Source organism: Lissotriton helveticus, chromosome 8 (genome assembly GCF_964261635.1).
Source record: "Lissotriton helveticus chromosome 8, aLisHel1.1, whole genome shotgun sequence".
NCBI classification, from domain to species: domain Eukaryota; kingdom Metazoa; phylum Chordata; class Amphibia; order Caudata; family Salamandridae; genus Lissotriton; species Lissotriton helveticus.
This window is the reverse complement of record NC_136069.1, coordinates 607,536,717-607,560,361: the sequence shown is the minus strand read 5'-3', so window position 1 is coordinate 607,560,361 and position 23,645 is coordinate 607,536,717. Positions and strand designations below refer to the sequence as shown.

The window sequence follows — 23,645 nt, the reverse complement described above, 5'->3', positions numbered from 1 at the left end:
AACTACTCTACCATCTTTGTAAGTCCAAACTCCATCTTCATCTCGTGGCCTACATTCTGCTTTCAACCATGTGTCTTTCTCTTCATCATCAGCTTCATTTTGCAAGTCCCTAATTTCCTGCCATGTCTCAACAACAGATGTTAGCATCAATGAATTTGAACCATAATCTTTGTTTTTTCCCCCGATTGAGTGCAAAATTATTTCTTGCGCAATATTTTGCGACTTCATCTGCATAAGCATTGCCTTTGGTGATAAAATCTTCACCTTTTCTGTGAGCTGCACACTTTATTTCAGCGATTTCTTTTGGCAACTGTATGCCATCAATTAATCTTTTAATGAATTCTGCATTTTTGATTGGTGAACCTGCTGATGTCATATAGCCTCTCTGAGACCAAAGTTGTCCATAATCATGCACAACTCCGTACCCATACTGGCTATCCGTAATTATGGTAACTCAAATCTTTTGCTATTTCACAAGCACGAATTAAAGCAATTAATTCAGCTACTTGTGCTGAACGAATTCCTTCAAGACATGAAGCTTCTTCAACATCTGCTACTGTGCATACTGAGTATGCTGCTCTCAAAACACCTCCTTCTGATCTTAGACAAGAACCATCCACAAAGAAGACGTGATCTGATTCAAGTAATGGTATATCTTTAATGTCCTGTCTTGGCTTGGTACAGTATTCCATGACATCCAAGCACTCATGCTCCACGTCATTTTCATCAATATTCTAAGTGTCAGGTAACAATGTGGAAGGATTTAAATTCACACATCTTGCTATTGACACATTGTCTGATCCTAGAATTATTTTCTCGTACTTTGTCAACCTGTTACTTGTCAGGTGCTGAGTTTTACTTCTCGTGAGAAGAATTTCAACTGAATGGGGAACATAGATCTTTACAGGAAATCCCATTATGATTCCCTCACTCTGTTCAAGGCTAACACTTGTAGCTGCAACTGCTTTTAAGCAACCTGGTAAGGCTTTTGCAACTGGATCAAGAACTGCTGAGAAGTATGCAATAGGTTTTCTCATGTTTCCATGTCTCTGAATTAACACAGACAAGGCACATCCTTCCCTTTCACTGCAATACAGTTCAAATCCTTTTTCATAATCTGGCATGCCCAGAGCTGGAGCTTCACACAGGCTTCTTTTTAATTTTTCAAAAGCTTCTAACTCAGTATCAGTAAGAACAATTGGATCTCTCACGTCTGACTTTGTCAGTCTCTGTAGTGGCTTCGCAATTACCGAAAATCCACTAATCCATTGACGACAGTAACCAACCATTCCTAGGAACATTCTTACCTGTCTTTGTGTTTTTGGAGGTTGCATTCCTTGAATCATCTTTATTCTCTCAATTGTCACTTGTCTCATTCCTTTCGCAATTCTATGACCAAGGTATTTTACTTCTTGTTTACAAAACTGCATTTTTGCAGGAGATACCTTATGTCCCTCTTCTGCCAATTTATTCAAAAGTATAATCGTGTCTGTCACACAATTATCTCTTGTTTTTGCTGCAATTAACAGACCGTCAATATACTGCACTAATGTCGATCTGCCAGGTAGAATTAAATCCTCCAAAGATCTTTTCAACAACTCATTAAAGATAGATGGACTCTCAGTATACCCTTGAGGGATTCTGCACCATGCGAGGGTCCTATTCTGGAACCGAAAAGCAAAGATTTCCTGGCTCTCTGGATGCAATGGAACAGTAAAGAACGCATTGCAAAGATCAATGACAGTATACCATTCTGCATCATGCAGAATCTGGTAAAGAATAACAGCTGAATTGGGCAACAAGGAATAACAATTTGATAAATTTTTCTCAAATCTTGAACAATCCTATATGTTCCGTTTGACTTTTTGATTCCCATAATCGGTGAGTTACAGGGGCTGTTTATAATCTCTTTTAAAACACCTTGTTTGATAAATTTTTCAATTACAGGAATAACACCCTCAATTGTTTCTGCCTTCATTTTGTACTGAGGAATGTTTGGAAATTCTATTCCCTGTTTCACTATAATTTTGACTGGATCAACATGTTTCATCACACCCATCTCATTTCCAGTCAAATCCCAAATTTCATCTTTGACTGTCTTTTTCAGTTCCTCTGGTAAGTTTTCTTTGTCAAAGGAAGGAAACAATTTCGTTTCTTCTGCCTCAACCATTAGCATAGTCATTCTGTATAAGCCATCTTCCTCCATGGTTTGTAATTGAATTCCATCAGGAGAGCAATATATTCTGCAATTCATTTTACACAATATCTCTCCCAAGTAAATTCACTGGACTACTATTACAAACTACAAATCTGTGTTTGTCTTTGAAATTGCCTATTTCTACATTTACAGGCTCAGTAAGGTCAGTCTTCATTTGTTGATTACTAACTCCGACTACTTGGATGGTATCCCCAGAGAGAGGTAGGTTTTCAATTTCCACTGATCTAACAGTAGAACGGGTAGCACCAGTGTCCACAAGAAAAGTGATTTCTACATCATTCACCTTTCCATTTACAAATGGACCAGACTGGTCAACCTCAAGAGTGGCTCCAATTACACACTCTTCCCCCTCTCTCGGGCACCGTCAGAAGCAGTCATCAGAATCACTTCCTTGGTTTCCTGTTAATAAAAATTGTCCTGATGTACTTTGTAAATTTTGTCTTTGATTTCTTATTACCTGATCACATCCGCTGAATCCAATATCTGGATTGTATTTTTGACCTCCCCCACAGTTAGGAAAAGGAGGCAGTGGAATCTGATTTTGTTGCTGGGTCAACTGCTGTTGTAGCTGTCGCTGAAGACTCAGATCGTTTAACTGACGTTGTAGCTGTAGCTGTTGCTGCAGATCAACATCATTCTGCATCTGCTGGTTTAATGGAGTATTTTTAAAATTTCTGGGTGGATTTTTACACTCATTCCTCCAATGTCCAATTTCACCGCAATTAAAACAAGGCATCTTTTGTTTTAATTCTTCAATCTTTTGATTAAACTTTGGCTTGTTAGAATTATTGAAATTATTTTTAAACTTTCCTTGACTCTGATTCTGATTTTGCACAAAATTTCCATTTTTATTGTCAAGGCTTGCAATCTGTTGCTCAGCCACTTTCACCTGTGCCCACATCGCTTTTTCCTTTAACTTTTTCTGTTTAGCCTCCAACTCATCACTGCAGTATTTTGCCTTTCTTAAAATATCATCAACTGAGTTTGATTGGAATCCGACAATGTTATTCCTGATCATTTCTCCAATTTCTGGTCTAAGACCATAAACAAATCTGTAAATAAAGTGGCTCATGTCTTTTTCATCTAATTTTTCATAGCCACTGTATTGTTTGAAAACCAACAATAATCTTTCATAAAATGAATGAACTGATTCTTTCGGTTCCTGATTTGTCCTGTCTATTTTAACCCAGTCAACCTCCTTTGGGGCAATTTTTTGTTTTAACCAGTAAATTACTTTTTCATAAAATTCCATGACTTCGGGTGCTGGAGTAGCTGTCTCTTTAACTCGATCTGTTTCAGCTTTTGGCCAACTCACAGCAATTTTGCATTCTGTCCAGAGATCTGATGGGACGACAATGTCGAAAAAGCCATCCAGATCAATCCACAGAACTTTTGAAACTTTAATAAACCTGTCTACCTGTCGGTACCATTCCACGGGCTTTTCTCTCAACCGAGGAAAATCGTTAGTAAAGAGCAGAATGTCCTGTCTTGTCCAGGGAACATGTACATACCCTCCACCTGCAATTTCTCTCATTGGATACTGTTTAGACAGATTATCCAACCTATCTAATCTCTCTTCTTCTTTCTTTTTGGTCCATTTCACTCTCCATTTACTCAATTCACCCAATTTCTTGATGTAAACAATCAAATCTTTAATGTGTGTAATTCTCCCTCCTGTATTGAAGTTCCCAATGTCCTTTTCTGTAAAATCTAATCTATAGTGCTTTCCCAGATTTTTCTGTTGGCTCAAATCAATTTCTAATTCTGCTGCCAGTTCTTCCAATTGATCGTATTTATTTTTTGTTTTCCATTGAATACTTTTACTGATGAACAGGAGTTCATCATCTCGATAATATTTTAAACTGTCTGGACCAATTGTGCCAATTATTAATTCTTCCAAATCTGCTTTTAATTTTGCAACATCAAGTTTTGGGTTTGATTCTCTTTTCTCAGGAGTCTCAGCATCTGACTCTGCACCCATTGGTGTCTGGTTAAAAGAACTTTGATTAAAAGTCAAGTCAGGCATCCTTGATTATTCATGATTAATTTCAGATAAATCTGAATAACATTTTTCGGCTATTTTCTGAATTTCTGTATTTAATGGAATTGTTAAACCTTTTTGTTTAATTTCTTTTTGATCGAAAACAGGTTGAACAGGACCAATCGTTACTGGAACTGTCACTGCTTACATGCTTTTAGTTATCTGCCTAATTAATTCTTCTTTCGATCGTAAATATTCGGAAGTATTTGCAACTTCTTCATTTCTGTCAGTTTTCATTAAGTTTCTAGGGGATTCCCTTTCCATTGGAAAACTTCTATTTTCAATAAAAGCACTAGAATTTGTTCTTGTCTCAAACTGTTCTGGAGTTCCAAATGATTCAGAATTATTTGGGTACAATTTTGGAGAATCATTTATTGGGGGTGCACTAGGAGTCGTTCCGGCTGAAACCGTTGGAGTGGACCATGAACGAGGCTGTCTCAAAGGGGCATTTTTATTATTTGTTGTATAAATTTCTTCTAAGACTGGATCTTCTGTTTCATTTTCTACAACAACATTATTTTTCTTTTCAGTTCTCTTTTCGCCTGGAGACCCTAAAACCATTTCCCTAATTAAATAGAGACCATCGCACATATCTCCCTGTCTCCACATACGCATTCTATCTTCATGTGTTTCTCGTCTGTAACTCGGTGTTTTTGGAGGTCTTTTTATTCCGTTCGCTTCTTTCTGAAGTTGAAACATTTCATCCTCCCATTCCACTAAAGCTTCAAATTGTGTTGGTCTAGGTCGTGGTACTAGAGCCGACATCTTTTCTCTTAAATTTCTCAAAACCTTTACATTAAATGAACCATCATCCGGCCAAGCTAATACGCCGTCATACTTCGTGTAATGTTTCCAAACATCAAACCACCGAACAGTATGGTAACCATATTCACCTTCCATATACGCTGCAGGTGTCTTGTACTTATGAAGTAATTTACCACCTCGCGTTTGAATTTTCTTGTCGGGTGAAATAAAAATTTTAAATTTTTGAAGTATCGAAGTCTTTTTCTCAACATGTTTATAATAATAAGTCATTTTTAAATCAAATTCGTTTAATCAAAATTTGATCGTAAATGTTTCCTGGTTGTTCCGTACTACCAGCCAATCCGTGCGCAAAACACACCAACAAGCCAATCAGGTTCGAACTACGTCACCACTCTACTCGACCAATAAAAACAAAGCTTCCCACAAAAGCCAATCAGCTTTTAGCTCGACAAAGTCACGTGAGCCAATCAGAGTACAGCTTGTGACGTATAGTACCCAATCTCTGTGCGGACCGTGTGACGTACACAGCCGCTGCGGTTTCTCGTGTCTCACTCTTAGTGCTCACCCCTCCTTCACAAAAACTTTTCACAGCGCCATTTTAAAGACGCTTTTCTCAATGAAATTCGATTAATCAACAACAAAAAGAACAAATCATTTGTCTGTTTCTCTAAATAAGACGATAGTTTTTACAAACACACGAGAAATTCTTTGCGTGGAATAGACGACGCTATTCTCACAGAATATACATTTGCCGATAAAGTAAACTTTTACTCTACCCTTCACACACGTAATAACGAATTCGCTTCCCTTTGAATGCACATAAAGTAGCAATTCAAAGTTTGACTAGAACGGAATTACAAAATCATTTACGCACTTTCAAACAGGAAAACCCTAAAACATACATAAATGAAAACTTCGGTATGGACTCTAACCAACCGTAGTAATCCAGAATCGCTAGTAAGAAAACAACGTTTATTTTCTTCTTTAGGACTCTAACCTTAGGAGAGAAAACAACGCTTATTTTTCTTCCTTAGGACTTTAACCTAATTTTAGAAGAGGAATTTTTCTTCCTCAGGACTCTAACCTTTGGAATGAAAAATAAACACTTACCCTTCACTCAAGTTTAGATATATTCTATTACTCTTTTCACAGTGAGTTTTAGAACGGGCACATTGTCCCTATACTCAAAGCTTCGATTTCATAGACAATCCTCACTATGCATACATTCTATCTGACACACCTATATCCCTAACACGTGCTGCACGACGACAACACTTGTGATACACGACGATACCACTATTCTGAAACAGATCAAATGTACTGTGTGACTTGTGACTTCACGCTGGCCACACTTCTCTGTACCGGTACAACTAGGATTTTTCACACTGCAGGAAAAAACCTTTCGACTACATATAACGTAAATGAACAAACTCAATATATGTTAATCATTGATCCTATGTAACTACCATGTAACATATCGGTTACCATAGCAACCATCAAATCTGCTACCAGGAAATTTGATCCAGCGGGCTATAGGAAATATGTCATAAGCTACGCTACCCAACTCCACTATATATACTATCAATCAATAAACACACATAAGGCCCATAAATCTAACATGACATATTATAACCAACTGAATCATGTGACCTAATTAACCTATTCACAATATTATATACATTTATATACAACCATGGTAAATGAATTCATCATACTTTATAACCCTACAAGCTAATTAAGCCACTGTGGCGATAAGATCTAGCTATGAGTAACCTAAACCCATGAAATAACAAGACCAGCTTGTTTTCCAAAGTAAGATTTTTATTAGCTACTCATTTGGAAAATGTATTAGAATTTTTATTAAAGCATTTTTATTTGAATCATTGCAAATAGTTATAACTGTTTTATTTTGAATCAAAATTATTATTGCAAATGAAATATATCAGTTTAGCATTTTTCTAAACCTAAGTCCCTAACTAATGCTAACTATAAGAAAGAATTAAGGAATAAAGTCTTTGAGGGTTCTTACGTGTTCCAAGAGAAGTCCAACAGCATAACGCCCTCATCAAAAGTCCAAAAGGAGAAGCGAATAACTCTTCCACGGGGCAAGAGTTTTTATACCTTTCTACGCTAAACTAATCTAAGAAATTGTATATTTATCTGCTGAAATCGGAGTCCCATTGGTCCAAAAGTGACAGGCGACGTGTCACCACATTTTAGAATCACAGTTCCGTCACGTTCTTAGAGACCATTGTCCCTAGTTTTCGAACAACGCAGCTTCCACCAGTTCGCAACATTCTTTGCAAGTAATGTTTTTGGCTTCCTCTGATACGTAGATGTTTCAAGCCTTTTTGCCGGTTCCTGGCCTTGGCCTTGCTCGATTAAGAGACTGTCAGTTCAGCACGACAAATTTACATCATGACAGGAGGAAAACACTGCCAATATGGACTCACTCTAGCTCCAAGCAGATTTTTGAAAGCACGGAAATTCACTAGGCCCAAAGCCTTTTTCATTAACTATCATATAAACAAACACAAAAGAATAATTAATGCGAGAAATATAGTTTGTTCTGTTGCCACCCTCCATTACTAATAATTAACCCATTAGTCTAAATTACCTAGCAGTAATGCACAAATAAAGCAGCATTTTATATCTACCATTCTTCATTTTATCCAGCAGGTTTCTTTATGCACCTATAGAGAGTAGAGTGACACCACATAAACAGGGAAGCAAAATAAGCACATGCCATTTATTTTAAAACAGCTGCAGTTAATTTTCGACATGACAATAGACACGATTAATTTATTATTTTTACAAACTAGGAAATGCAACATAATGCACAATAATGAGCACACATGTTAGTTTCCCGCGTTTTCTTGTGTAGATGTAACTTAAAACTAGGTTGAATTAATACACACATAGCACAATTGTTAACCTTTTTATTTTTATTTATGGAAGTGTGACTTCACGAGTTAAAATGAAAAACATTTCTGAATCTCGCTCCATCATCTGCAAGGTCCACGGGCCACCAAGGAAGGCTTGCCAGGCCGCTGGCGGCCCAGGTCCTTAGTATGAGTACCCGTGCTATATATGATATAGCCTATTCTCTGAGCTCAACTGCATCTCCTTTTTGGGATTGTACTACTGATTATCAAGGCCTTGAATATCATGATACAAAAATACCCCAGAATATCAAAGACCAAAATATCAAAAGGTAAGTGAATATAGAGGAAGCAAAGATTTAGTATTCCTAACTCCGTTATGTATGTACCTTGAAGATATATACACCGTCAGATACATATATGTGGAGTTGGGTATAGAAGGTCTATACTTACCTTTCAATATTTTGGAATTGAAATGTTGTCCTCTATATTTGTATACCTCGATATTCTCTCTCCGATATTCAAAGGCATACGATTTTCAGACATTTTGTTGTGGATCTTCAGTGTACTTTAGCCTGCTACAGCGGTATAGCACACTTGCTTCTGAAAGAAGGTATTTGCCGTAAGCGTGTCAACACTGCAAGAAAGAGTAACTTCTGAAAGTTCAGCTACTTTGATGATTGCTAAGAATTAAAAACATATGTTTATGCACCACCTATAAGCTTCAAAGGTTTTTATTCATACATGGGTATTTAAAACCATTGTATGTATATCTTTCTTAGAACATTACTGAAATGCTATAACTATAAAACTAATATGATCAATCCAACTAAATTAGCAATAAATTATATGTAAGGTGCTATTATATTTCTTTAATATTTCAGCATGACTAATGTTTTTCCGGTTACAATTCAATATACTTCCTATTCAATGAACTTTTTCTCTGTGAGGCTCGTTAATTTAAATATATGGCCGTTCAGAACGGTGTTATTCCCATTAAGGTATTCAATAATTGGTTGTACACATTTCCAGACGCCTAAAGAGTTAAGAAAACTGGTGACATATCTCTTCTTCCTGTCAAGAGAGCAGGGCATAAGCAGAATACATGCATGATGTTGATACCTGCCCTTGTTGGCGCCATCTAAATAGATTTCCGTTACTTGTTTTTTTCCATTTCGGGACGCAACACAAATTTGACCTATTTTAAAGTAAGAAAAAAATACCAGACACTATGATAAGGAAGAATGCAAGTCCCAAAATGCATGGGGACTCACTAGGCAGCAATCCTCCTCATTATAAATGCTGACGCTGCTTTGTCTGAGCTTGACCACACCTCCTTTTCAAACATTTTGTTATCTAAGTGTGATCGTTACAAAGAAGGTAAGTGTTAAGTGGTGCAGAGAATAAAGCTATTATCTAGCTGAAGAAATTTGACCAGGAACTTGTGAATAATGAATGGGCACTCACTCTCTGCTTCTGTCTCCAAATCGCATTTGATTACCTTCGAAGAGGGATGAAAGATTATGTGGACCTGACCCACCAAATATTCCTGCTTCTATATGTTCATTAATCTATCCGCCTTTCCGTTTGCCCATGCCACCAGTAATATTTGACTGTATGTGCATTTTTTGTCAGTGTACGTGCTGGTCCATATATTGTCTATGTTTACACGTGTATTGGTATCAAAAGGGCCTGTGGTCAGTTTGCAAGCGTGCTTCTGTATTTTTCTCTGTGTACATTCCTTTCTGTGTACCTGTTGTCTGTGTGCATTGCTGTTAGTATGTCTTTCAGTTGGTGAACTTGAATCATCATCATATACCTACTAGAAATCCAGAAAATTTCAGACTACAACTCAGACTCCGGTAAACTCTGCGTACTGGGGAACGCCATTGAACGCATCCACAGAACAGAACGTAATCTCCTAAATTTTTAGAAGAAACTGAGGGATAATGTTTAGTGGGCCTAAAACCTCGCGTCCCTATGAAATACAACTACCCTCATTCTGTCATGAGGACTTGTACAGCATGCTGGCCACGTCATCTTTCTACTTGACCATGAGGTGTCTTGATGATCTTTAGAAGCTTAAATGGGTACCTATATTTCTGGAAAGTTTAAAAAGTGAGCTCCTTCCAGGCCGCTTCATTCTGTCTCCGTTTAGTGTACCCAAGTACCAGAGGTCTAGACTTGGGGGGGGACACACCTTTTCTGAAGTCACAGCAAAAGGTATGGAACAAACTACTGATTAAACTACACAGGGAAACCGATGTCTTAAAATTTCGGAGGGTTCTTAAAGACTCACTTTTTTGCTCACTGTTCTAAATAGAGGTTGAATAATTCTTTATTTTCTATTTAGATTTTATGTACTAATAGGCAAAGCTGAAACCTTAACTTACATCCAGAACACCCTTGGGTAATCTCATGCTCTACAAAATTAATAATAATAATAAATTAATAGATTGGTAGGTTGCATTCTACAGACGTGGTGTATGGCAAGTGGTTCAATTGTACTAACCAACAAAGCATTCTATGTTCTTTTCCTCTCAAAGCGATGTGGGTTATTCTTAACAAGTAGCATGACATATTTCTGCTTAGTTAAGCATGTTTTGCTGCCCACATCATAAATAATCAATGTATTTTTGTTTGCTTTTCTTATGTTCTTGATATTTTTCCTTTAGATTTTGATAGCACGTTTGATAAAATCAGATCCGCACCACCTGACTTGTTTGCAGAGCTCGTAAGTACATAAATACGAATCCATTGTATGCATACATTTTAAAGGTTGTTTGTACCAATCTGTTTGCGAAGCATACAAGCAAATGCATTTTGTGCAATGGTTTCCTTGATTTGTCAACGTAATACCAAGGCATCTTATTGGTTTGATTTCATTGTGCGAATGTTTTCGCCTCAAAGGGCCAACTGATGGAGATAGTTGTAAAGATTATGGGTTAGGTTAGATTACGATTCCTGTGTTAAAACTGAAAAAAGTAAAAAATAAAATGTTATGTTATGTTATGTTATGTTATATGTTTATTTTTATAGCGCACGGCTACTCCAGGGGAGTGTCCCGGCGCTTTATCAGGCAGCTCAGAATAAAACAACATAACACCGATGCAAAAACAACAGAAACAAAGAAAAAGAAAACAAAAAGAAAAGGGACTCCTAAAGATTAAAAAGCCAAGTCTTCAGGCCTTACCTAAACAAGATCAGGTTTGAGGAGGAGCGTAATGCCAAAGGCAGAGTGTTCCACAACTGAGGGGCCCTCAAACTAAAGGAACGACCCCCAGTGCGTGCCTTCCTCACTCGTGGCACTATGGCCAGGAACAGAGACTCCGATCGCAGTGATCTAGTAGGACGGTAGAAGGTCAACCTGCACTACAGATACTTTGCTCCTGCGCCAAATAGCGCTTTATGTGCCAAGGTCAAAGCCTTGAACATAACTTATTTAGAGCCTTAGGGATACTGGCAACACAAGCTGGTAGTAACTTGCTTGACAAAAGATACAGAATTTTGTGAAGCTAACAAATATTTTTAAATGTATTCATTTGTTGACCGCAATAAAACGTTTTAAAAGTAAAGCAATGTGGTCAGAATAAGCAATATGGTCAGAATAATACGTACTCTAATAAACGAAAATCATCAATAGCCACAGATGCATCTCCATTTGTTTGTTTCACCTTACTTGTAGATGCCATGTTTACAAAACCATTAGTGTATACCCAGGGCAATACTCATACAAGCAATGGGTCTCATGGTCCTTAGTGCTCTGTTAAAGATTTAAGCCAGAGCCTTAATGCTGCTACCTCATTATTACAATCCGACCATGTGGTCTATGATGGTTTGTCATCACAGGCATTTAAAAAAGAGGCGAGCAGTACCCAATTCGGAATTTGTTTATCTGTGTCTTCATGCCCTTAGGTTGTAAGAGAACATCTAGTGCAGCTATGGGCCAGGAAACCGGCCATTGGTAAAGCCCTGTAAAGATGGCTATACCACAGTCTTTTATTTCATTCCAGTTTGTCTCCTTTTAGTGACCTAGGCCAAACCATTAAATCGCCTATCCTCATGTTTTCAGAGCACCAAGCCCCAACGTAGTATGCAGGTCAAAATATGTCCTATCCCTAAGGCTCTAAATAAGTTTTGTAACAGCTTCCCAAGACGTATGTGTATAGCTGCAGTTCACTACAGGCAACCCACCATTACTTATCTGCCAGCTGAATTTTATAAATGTTATGCTTCATTGCTCACACCGCAGTTTAAGCTCTTGTATGAGAGAGCACTTTTGGCTTCCACCCTTTTAGAATCCCAACACAAGGCCCTACTTGTCCCCCTCCCTAAACCTGATAGGGATCTGGCGGAACTGGGGGTCCTAGAGACCATTTGCACTGCTCAACATGAATAACAAAATCCTGAAAAGAGTTCTGGTGGCCCTGCCTAGCCCCTTTAGTTCTGACCCTGGTACACAAGGTTCAAAACGGATTTGTGCCCACACATAACACCTCCCTAAATCTCCGGCGTTTTTTCGGAATTCAGGCTTATGCACCACATTCCTGAGCTCGAGCCAAATGCCTGGTGCTGACCTTGCGAAGCCCTTCGATTCACTGGAATGGACATTTTTATTCATGACACTACATCAATACGGTTGTCGGAGCGCGTATCATAAGCTTGGTAAATTTTATATACTCGCAGCCCCTCACTAGGGTAGGGGCTGGTTCGCTAATATCTGAATAGATACTAATTGGCTGTGGCACCCGGCAGGGATGCCCTCTCTCTCACCTCTACTATTCTCTCTGGCGATTGACCCGCTAGCTGCGGAACTTCGCAGGAGGGGCACGGACTGGAGCATATGGCTGGGTGATGCCCTGCTCATAGTATCTCTGTATGCAGATGATTTGCTGTTGTACCTCTGAGATATTCACAATGTACCGGGTGCGATAGCCAAAATACTGCACCACTCCGCAGACTGCCAGGCCTTCGGTTAAATTGGAGGAAGTCCAGCTTGTTTCCTTTTGTGTCGGACTTCCGGATCCAGGCTTAGTCTTTAATGAAGTAGCGCTACCCTGGCAGTCCACCACATTCCGCTACCTGAGCATTCGCATATATCGCTCCTCGGACGATTTACTTGACGGAATCCTCATGCGATCTCAAATGGTGTTCTGTAAGAGGTTACCATTATCAGGGTTGGGTTGGATCGCATTATTAAAGATTGTGATCCTTCCTAGATTTGTGTACTATTTTTCAAATCTGACCATTTATGTTCCAGCTAAAATTGAACAAAAAATTTGTGAATTTATCTGGAGCAATGGGCACTGTAGGGTAGCATTTAAGAAACTGTATGCTCCTGTCATGTATTCCTATAGGTTCTGAATCGATCCCCCTATTCCTGACCCTATTCTGGTTAAACTAACTATCAAGTTAACTAACAATCAGCCCATGAGGCAAGAAAAGCCCCCATGATGCAGATACCGTTATCTGACGCAGTCACTCTACGGCACAGGAACGTGTTATCTGATTAGGTCATAACGCTTGAGATCTAATTAGACAAGTGACATTCCTCCAGCCCCTGATAAGGCATACGACGTTCTCATAACAAATCAAACCTATGACAACCTGGAAAATCCGTGCGGCCATTGTTTTGATTTCACAGAGAACTTCAGTAAAAGAATGTGCTAACGAGCAAGTCGTATGACATCTTTATTGACGTATCTATGTCCATCCTTACGTCAATCTCGGCACCTTTAAGGTATAAATATTGCCGATCTTGCCCTATGCAAACACACGCGTGGTGACGAGACGGAGCAGCCACCCTTGCCGAAGCCAAGAGCAGAGCAGACCCCGCTGGCAGCAGCCCCGCCTTCCTGACGCGCTGAGAGACGCGCTGCTATCTCCTGCCGAGTGACCCAGCACCGGCGCTTTCGGGCAGCCCTCGCAGGCGGCCTGGAATATCGAGAGCAGAGAAAGAGATACCATTCCTCATTCATCCTAAATTCCAGGTACAGAACTGAATAACCCCTCACAGAGAATTCCTTTAGTTATTCACTTGGCAAAAACAAACTTAACTTAAACTGTAACTTTCTATTCCCGCCCACGCATTAGACTTAGGTCAGGTACACGGGGTAGGCGTATTTAGAAACACCAGTTGAGTACGTTTAGTCAAATGTATATGTGTATGTAAATATATTTTAATCATTTTAAAACATCATATGGCTCAGAAACCATATCAATGTTTTTACAGTATTATTTTATACTATTGCTTTTAATGTATGCACTTTACTTAACTATAAGTATCGCAATAATATCGATCCATTTCTCTTGCATGAGAAAAGAGACTGATCAATAAATAACATCTTTTATTGAACACGCCCGTCTCTTCCTTTTCTCTACAATCTGATGAGACTAAGAATGCACGTACTGACTGAGTAAAATAATTGCCTTGTGCTCACACGACTCTTGAGATACACTCTTGATTAGGGGAGAGCAAAGTTGTCATGTTCTATGGTTGTCAGAAACTAAATCCCTTCTTGTCTAATCAGGGGAGTTAATTCTTTCCTGAACATTCGAGAAAGTTTCTAGCGAACTCTGAGCTACGCTGGCAAACCCAAAACTTAAGTCTAGTATCGACAGTAGTAGACCTAGTTAACGTCTGGCCTAGGCCTTTACTGCTGTAGGTATTATTCCAATGCGCAGAGCCTATTGGGAAGATAGGAACTACACTACACTCCTGTGGATCAGAGAGGGTTGGCCACACCAAACATGGAACTATACTACCTGGTGGCTCAGCTGCAATGGGTGGCCAAATGGCTCTCCAGCCTACAGTTGTCAGACACAGACACCACGTTGTCACCCTGGGTGATGCCTAATATACACCACCTATTTCATCCGATCACTAGAACTGCCGCACAGGGACCCCTATTACTAGATGTTGCGCACCGCTGCTACATACGGAGCCTATACTTGACGCATTCGGTGATCCCATATACCCCTGCGCTGCCCCTCCTAGGCACACCAGACATAGTGCCATCATGTCTGGGGCGGGCCTTACCACCTGGCATGCGTGTGGGCTGTTATCACTGGGCGACATGTATGGTGATGGGCTCTTGCTGTCCTATGAGGTCCTGGCGGGAGGCACAGACTTAACCCTGGGGCAATTTTTGCTTCATAATTCTTTACTGGCCACGCTGACACGTGCATTGGTGCGATCTGCCAACTGAACCAAAATCACACTTAGTAGTACAATATTTACAGGTTAAGTGGACGGGTAGTCACATTGTGCATTGGTTAACTGTATTTTTACTGGCACACATGACGCCTCCGCTGACATGCTTACGAGCCAAATGGGAGGAAGACCACGATCGTCCCTGGACCGGCAGGGAGTGGACATCGATTTTAGTAGGTCCCACACACATCCCACAGAATGCGAAATTCTGGCCCATACAATTTTATATCGTACACAGAGCATACCTAACACTCGACAAAATAAATCGATATTTTTATCGGACAGATGCTGCTTGCCCCAGATGTGCGATAGTTGGGGTGGATCTGCTCCATATGTTATGGCACTGCCCTGCTTTACACACCTACTGGCAGGATATCACATCCCGATTATCCTCCAGCATGGAACGCCCCGCATTTCACGCTTGAGAGGCATATGTGTTGGGTCTGTTCCCCGGACCCTAAAGACATAGGGTTATCTCCCGATTCCTCGACCTGGGCTTTATAACAGCTAAGCGACTTATTACCCTCTGATGGAAGACCCCAGTTCCTCCCCAATTAAGTCCTGGATACAATCAAACCTTGTGTGGGCGCAGGTGGAGAGTGCAGCACTACATAGGAGGGATACCTTAGGAGAGTGCAACTACACACTGGCACAACATTGAGATTCAATACTAATGGATTTCCAACTATCAACACAGACACCAGAATAGGGCACACATGATTGAGGCAAGGGCAGGAAATTGGGGGTTGGGAAGATTACCCAACTATTGCAAAGGCGTTAGGAACTAGTACCAATGTGTTACGGGTAGCCGATGTATGGGTGTGTGGCACTGCTCAGATGTCTATGATCAAATATGAGCGTCAGAGTTGCCGATTATGGATGAGGGAATGACAAGGTTGTATATCATTATGTCTGTAAACTCAAGATGATTACGCCGGTTGAAGTTGAAATTTTTCTTTTCACATAATCAAGAATTTTGCAATGTACACCCTGCCAAGCTGTTGTTTTTGATTCCTACACAGTATACATGTAAAATGCCTTGATGATCCGGTCGACACAGTGGGTAATTGTTTTTAGTAATCCTGGCTCCATTATATACTGAAATTATCATTTGTCAAATTCCACGTTGGAGATTTATACTTTTGGAATCCGAAGCAGGTGATGATTATTTGCCTACTGTAATGTCATGCGAGCTGTTAATGTAGGAGATGACTACAAAAATGCAATAAAGAGATTCAAACAAAAACATTATGTATCTGCCCAATCCAGACTGACTGCTTGGTACCATCTCTCTGTACTGTTTGATGGCTCGGACTTTCTAAAGTTCAGCAGTAGTTTGTACAATATATATATAGGACTTATCTCTAGGGGCCTGGTGCACTGCTCACACAAACTGGTCATAGTTTGCGACCAGTGTGGAATTTTGCGAAGCGACCTATGTACTAATAGGTTGGATTGCAACATTTTGAATTGTAGTGGGTCGCAATCAGACCTCCCTCATGAGGTAGGTCGCAAACTGCAACCCACGCTGATTGGCCACAATCACAGGAATGGTGGCCAGCATGGGTAAGCAGACCACATGTCTATGATTGTACTTAAATAGAGAAAGCTTTTTTAAAAATGCATCCCTTTTCCTTAAAGATAACTGGACTGCATTTAAAGAGTTGTCAGTTGTCCTCAGGACCACTGCCTACTTTCCCTAAAATTGTATTCAACAATCACAAATTGCCGGTGATCCAAAAGGGTTCCCTTCCATTCTGCGAATGGTATCCCCACCCCAAAGTGGGAGTCTGTAACTTTTGTTTGTGATGTGAGTTTGGTATTCAGAAGGGACTCCTACAACACGCCCGTTCAAGTAGTAATTATTTCCGGTCACAATCCCGATTTAACTGGCACATGCATCAATATTGCATTTTGCGATTCCTTAATTGCGATAAAAAAGGAATCGCAATTAAGGAATTGCAAACTGCAATGCATCAAGAAATTGCTAAAAAAATAGCGATTTCTTAAAATTCCTTAATTGCGATTCTCTAATTGAGAATCGCAATTAAGGAATACCTCCCCATCTAGGCCCATAGGAATGAATGGAAAGACATTCTTAATTTGCAATTCACCATTAGAAATTCGCAAATTAAGAATGCAATTTCAAGGGTGCAGGGGTGTCCAAAGGACACCCTGTTGCACCCCTGAAATCTGCTTAGAAGTTCATTTTGCACACACACATGCCCCAAGGGCATGTGTGTGTGTAAAATGGAACTTTGAAAAATGCACTTTAATGCATTTTTCAAAGTTTTCGCAAATTACCATGAAGGTCAACTTCATGGTAATTTGCTCCCCTTATTTGCGAAATCGCAAACTTTTAGAGTTTGCTGCATTGCATTTAAGGAATCTCAATTTGAGATTCCTTAAATGCAATCGCAATTTAAGAAATTGCAATTTTGCGATTTCTTAAATTGCGAAAATTACAAAAATGTTAATGCATCCCAAAAATGGGAATTGCATTTGCAAAAGGCCGAATTTTGCTATTCGCACCATTTGCAAATGCAATTTCCTTTGATGCATGTGCCCCTAAGAGTCAGTAAAACATGTGTTTATTGGAAAATCCATTTTTCTAGTTGCAAAGTCCAATAAAGAGTGTTTGTCACCACTAAAACGGATAGTACATCTCGGTTCTCAATTTTGTCAAGTGCAGCAGGAAGGGAAACACAGATGGAGCAAGTGAAGCTCACCCCACTGGTCCATACCATCTATATTAATCCTAGAACATTAAAGAAATTTAGTGGAGGCAATTTCAAATATGGGTTATCTCTTTGCGCGAACAGCACAAGCCTCTATAACAGATAGGAGAGGCAATAGGCCCAAAAGCAAGGGATGGATGAAAACCAGACCAAAGCCTTGATTCTGGGGAAAATTAACAACACACTAGGCACAATGGCTGAAGTAACAATTTTCCACGCTGACAAACTAGCGGTACAAATCACAATTTTACAGACAATAGCCACTTTAATCACAAGAATTGGTGGGAAACTGGGTCATTTGAACAACTTAATTGTAAGAGCACAGGAATCAGTGCGTGCGGATGAAGTGCCAAACTGTGCGCATGCAGTCCCTTAAGAGAAAAGCTTGCAAGCCTTCTGGAAATAATGACTATTTTGATTGAAGATCTGAAAAAGGAGTCAGCAAAGCGAAGAACTGTTTGTGGATTTATCCAATTTCAAGGCCAAATAAGGAGGCTCCTCGGGTAATGGGAATATTTGAAGCCCTTGAAGCACCAGTTGTGACCAACTCGGAGTGTGTAACCTGAGGTGGGGGTTGGAGGCAGCAGACAATCTGTCTGCAAAACTTTAGCCAACTGGGCTAATTGACAAGGATATGCTAAGTCACCAAGTTTCATACCCAAGGAATTTATAGCTGGCCCTCCCTCAAAAAGAGCTACAGAAGGTGGGGCGACAGCACTCTAGAGGCAGCAGGTGCACTGCTGCTGAAACAAAAAACATACAATTTAACAAAAGCAAAAGGCTAAATTGTATTACCTGCCAGCAGCAGCAGGAAACACAAGAGATACAAATTGTACTACGCTCCTGAAATTGGTACGAGGCAGGGATTGAGGGGGGTGGGGGGTAAAAGGGTAGGACAGCCTATTAACTGCGTTAGAAACGGACTGAATTCCAATTAATGTATTGTACAAACTGTCATCTCTAACAAAATATTGTTGTAAGAATGGATGTCCATCCAAGATTTATAAAAGATAGATGTATTCATAGCATAAGGATCCCATCCATAAGATGGGTCTGAACAACAGCAAATCCAGGCTCCAACTGCCTGTCCTAAGCTCATAACACAACATTCTTTACATGTACATTCTAAGGCACCTAGCAACAGCAGGATGCCACACATCTCCTATCCTTAAAACAAAGAAATAAAGAAAACCAGAAAAAGCAAAACTTATTTAACATAGTCACGTAGATAATGAGGAGAATGAGTAACTCTTGTAGACTTACGAGTCGAAGGTGAAAAATGTCGATGATCAGATGTCACAGTAGTAGAAGATCCCTTTTGACCACGTATATCTTCCTGTCGTGATGCATTCTGTCGCGAAGTTGAAGAGGAATCAATAAAACGATGTGCTAAATCTTTCCTAACCACCACTACCCTGTTCAAGTTCCAAATACGGTGGTCATCAGTCTTAACTGCGTTCTTGAAGATCTTAATAACTCTCATAGGTTTCAAAAACCTTGAAGAAGATTTTAAATTAGAGGGATTCTTTATGATAACCCAATCACCAATTTCAACCAGGGTTCTTTTTACACATTTCTTTACATCATGATGTTGTTTCCTTGGCTCAATCTTTTTTGACTCTGCTAAAGACCAATCACTGTTTTCATTCTCATTGAATAAATTAGGTTGCATATCATTTACCCAAGATGGTGTTACTAGTGTATTTGGACATCTGCCTCTAAAGAGTTCAAAAGGCATTTGTTTTGTTACAGCATGCGGTGAAAGTCTGTAAACCTTCATCTTTTCAAAAATTTCTGTGCCCCAATCAAGACCTGCAGATTTTGCAATGCCAATAGTTTCTTTACGGACTCGGTTGAATCTCTCAACCATGCCGTTGGTTTCTGGGTGGTACAAAGCAGATTTGTTGTGTAAAATACCATGTTTGAAAAGAAATGTTTCCATTTCTTTAGAAACCAGTTAAACCCCATTATCAGTGAGAATGGTATTAGGTATACCTTCTCTTTCAAAAATTTTCTCCAAAAAAGAGATGACATGTTTAGTTTCGATACCCCGCGTAATGGCTATCTCACGCCATCTTGAATAGGAATCAATGAGCACAAAAACATACCATTCAGAGCCTGAAGAAAACACAGGACCAAGGATGTCTAGACCAAGTTCCTTCCAAGGTGCATTTGGGCGCTCTCTTATGACCATGGGTTCAATTTTAGGTTTTGCCACCTTATCGCTTAACAAAAGGGGGTGGTGATGGACGGAGCATCTGAATCAATCAAACACTCACCCCCAGTCAAAAGATCTGGGTTTAATCCATCACCGTTCTTTAGCCCACTCTGCCACCCCAGTTCAGACATGGCTATATGCAAATCAGTCTGACCCTGTGCCTCATGGGAACAGTCCAGCACGAACTGCCAAGCCATGTCTTCCCTGGACCGGAAACAAGCTTCCGAGGACCGGTTTCTGGCATTCCAGCCGTCTTCAGCCCGGCTTGCTTGAATCCAGTGGCAAAGTGAGCAAGGGACTCACGTCTGAGCATACCCTGCCACACTTATGGTGGCCAAAAGCGGTACAAAAGGGGGTGGAATCCGAAACCGGTCCCAGGATGCTTGTTTCTGGTCCATGGAAGACATGGCTTGGTAGTTCGGGCTGGACTGTTCCCATGAGGCACAGGGTCAGACTGATTTGCATATAGCCATGTCTGAAATGGGGTGGCTGAGTGGGCTAAAGAATGGTGATGGATTAAACCCAGATCAGTTGACTGGGGGTGAGTGTTTGATTTGCTCAAACGCTCCGTCCATCATCCCCTTTTGTATCACCTTATTGCTTAAAGCACACTCAAATCAATCTCTGATCTTACGCTCCGCTTGTAGATCCATTCCTGGCCACCAATACAATAATCCCAGCCTTTCTTTGCATTTAGAAACTCCTAAGTGTCCCTGATGTTCTAATGAGATAAGCTCTTCTCTAACAGAACTTGGAGGAATAAGCCTCATTCCTCTTAAAAGTAAATCATCTTACACAGAAAGCTGATCTTTAACATGCCAATATTTATCAGCTCCCGTACCATCCTTTGGTTTTAAAGGCCAACCATTATTTACATTTTTCATAACTTGCAATAACACTGGATCTTCAAACTAATCCTTCTTCCACCTATCTTTTCCTACAATACACTCATCAATTGCACAAACTAACTCATCATCTTCATCAACCTCATCATCTAGAATATCCTCTTTAACCGGAACCAAACGGGACAAAGCGTCAGCAATCTTGTTGTCTACACCAGGTAGGTACTTCACATCAAAATCCTAATCCTGTAGTCCCACAACCCATTTCGTAATTCTGCCAGAGACTGCATCAATACCTTTCTTTCTTAAAATCTCGCACAAAGGTTTGTGATCAGTTCTAATCTCAAATTTACCTCCTCAAAGCAAATTCTTTAGCTTTTTCACCGCCCAATACTCAGCAAGAGCCTCCATTTCAATCACAGAATAGCGTAACTCGGCTCCTCTCAAACTTCTAGACAAAAACAAGATAACATTTTCCTGATCACCATCTCCTTGTAAAAGAACTGCTCCTAAGCCTTTAAGACTCGCATTAGTCACCAAAACAGACTCTTTCTCAGGATCAAAACTACTCAGTTTGTGGATAGAATTCAACTTTTCTTTAATTACACAAAATTCTCTTTCGCATTCATCATCCCAAACAAATTCAAAGCCCTTCCTAAGCAGAGTTCTCATGTGTGCACACAATGAGGCAAAACCATCAACAAATTTACTATAGTATTCTGCCATACCTAAGAAGCTCATCAACTCTTCCTTACTAGTCGGATAGTTCAATTTTAGAATAGCAGTAATCAAACTCTCCTTAGGCATAATTCCAGCAGCAGATATGGTATGTCCCAACTAATAAATGGATTCTCTTCTAAATTTGCACTTCTCAATTTTCACAGTTAGTTTCAACTCATTGAGTCTGAGTAAGACTTCCATAACTCTTTCATCGTGTTCCTTGTTCCTTCAAAACATTCTCTAATGCCCTCTGAAACACTGAAGCAGCCGAATCTAGGCCAAAAGGGAGTCTTACAAAAGGAGTCATGAATGCCGGTAAATCCTTGGATTCATCATCTAACCTAATCTGGTAATAGGCTGACCTCAAGTCTATCGTACTGAATACTTTGGCTCCTTTTAACAACATCAACATGTCAGAGATTTTGGGTAAGGGGTAGCGATCTACCACAACGTTCTTATTTAGTTTTCTGAGGTCCACACACAGACGGAGGGAGCCATCAAACTTCTTTGTGGCGACCACCGGAGCAAGCCAATGCGTTGCCTCCGCCTCCTCAATTATGCTATCTTCCTTCAGGCGTTGTAGTTCATTTTTAACTGGCTCCCTGACAGCTACAGGTGTATTACGAACTTTACAACAAGAGGGCTTTGCCTGATCATGCAAACGAATGTGGTGGATATAATCTTTTAAGCAACCCAATTTTTCCGAAAAAACCTGAGGAAACTTTGCTTTAAGCATGTCAGTAAATTCACCGTCAGAAGATCGATGAATAGTTGAAACAGAGATAAACTGAAAATTGTCTTTCAAAATTATGGGAGGTGAAGAATTCGGATCAAGCATGACCCCAAGATCCCTTTGGTTAAACCAACTTAAAATGCTATCACCCTTTTGTGATATGTAAATCTTAGCATTTGTCAATCTGTTTTTGTAATCAATAGACCGTGGAAATAGGCAAAAAGTTTGATTGGCTCACCGCCATAAGCAAATGGTCTAATGTCAGGTTTGTATATTTTTACCTTGTATTTTAAGTTTTGCAAATAAAATTCTTTGGACACAATAGTAATTTTAGCACAGAGTCAAAAAGAACTCTAGTAGCTTTGCCATCTACAAGAATTTCATCAAAAGGACAAGACTTAGATTCCTCACTACGAATTGCTTGAACAAGTATTTGACCACAGTCAACCTCTTCAGAGTCACCATCAATACCTTCAGGGTCATAAAAAACTTCATTAACTTTGCCTCTGTAAGACCTCCCTTTGCAAACAGCAGAAAAATGTCCCTTTCTTTTACACTTAGAACAAGTAGACTTCCACCCAGGACATTGTCTGTCGTTGGCAAAGTAACCTAACTTTCCACAACTAAAACATTTCACATTTGAAACATTAAATTTGGGAGGAACACTGGATTTGTTAGAAGAGTCACTATGAGTTACACTTTTCGTTACATCCTTATGATTTACATTTTCTTTGTTAGGAGTTTTAATAACATGTACAGTGCCTTTATCTTTATATTCACCATTTTTCTTAATGACTTCAACACATTTTATAGAATACTCAATTCTTTTAGCAATAGTGATGACATCATCTAAACTTGATTTGTCTTTCTGCAATAACTCCTCTCTAACACGTTCTATACTACAGCCTAACATGAATTGATCACGTATTCTTTCATCTATAGAAGCACCAAACTTGCAAGAGGAGGCTAATTTTCTGAGAGCGGTTATGTAGTTTTCAATAGTTTCCTCCTCCTCTTGGGTCCTACGTCCAAAATGATATCTTTCTAAAATGGTTGAAACTTTAGGCAGATAGTGTTTATCTAATTGAGCAATGCAAGTCTCATATTCATTTAGACTATTATCATTAAGGTCAGGAAGATGATCAAACACCTCCTGACCTTCTGATCCTAAACAGTATAACAATAACGCAGTTTTTCTCTCTGCGCTTAAGGAAGAACCAAATACTCTGGCGTATCTTTTGAATACTTTTTTCCATTTTTTCCCCCTTATGGGTG

The 23,645-nt window shown here is 39.7% G+C and overlaps 1 protein-coding gene across 1 annotated transcript in view; it reads left to right on the top strand.

Moving 5' to 3' along the window:
• Positions 1–23,645, top strand: part of COMMD6 (COMM domain containing 6) — a 118,905-nt gene that overhangs the window by 18,652 nt on the left and 76,608 nt on the right. Inside the window, exon 2 of the mRNA XM_078657432.1 lies at positions 10,582–10,640. Coding sequence (XP_078513558.1) covers positions 10,582–10,640 — 59 coding nt within the window. The remainder of the gene's footprint in view (positions 1–10,581; positions 10,641–23,645) is intronic.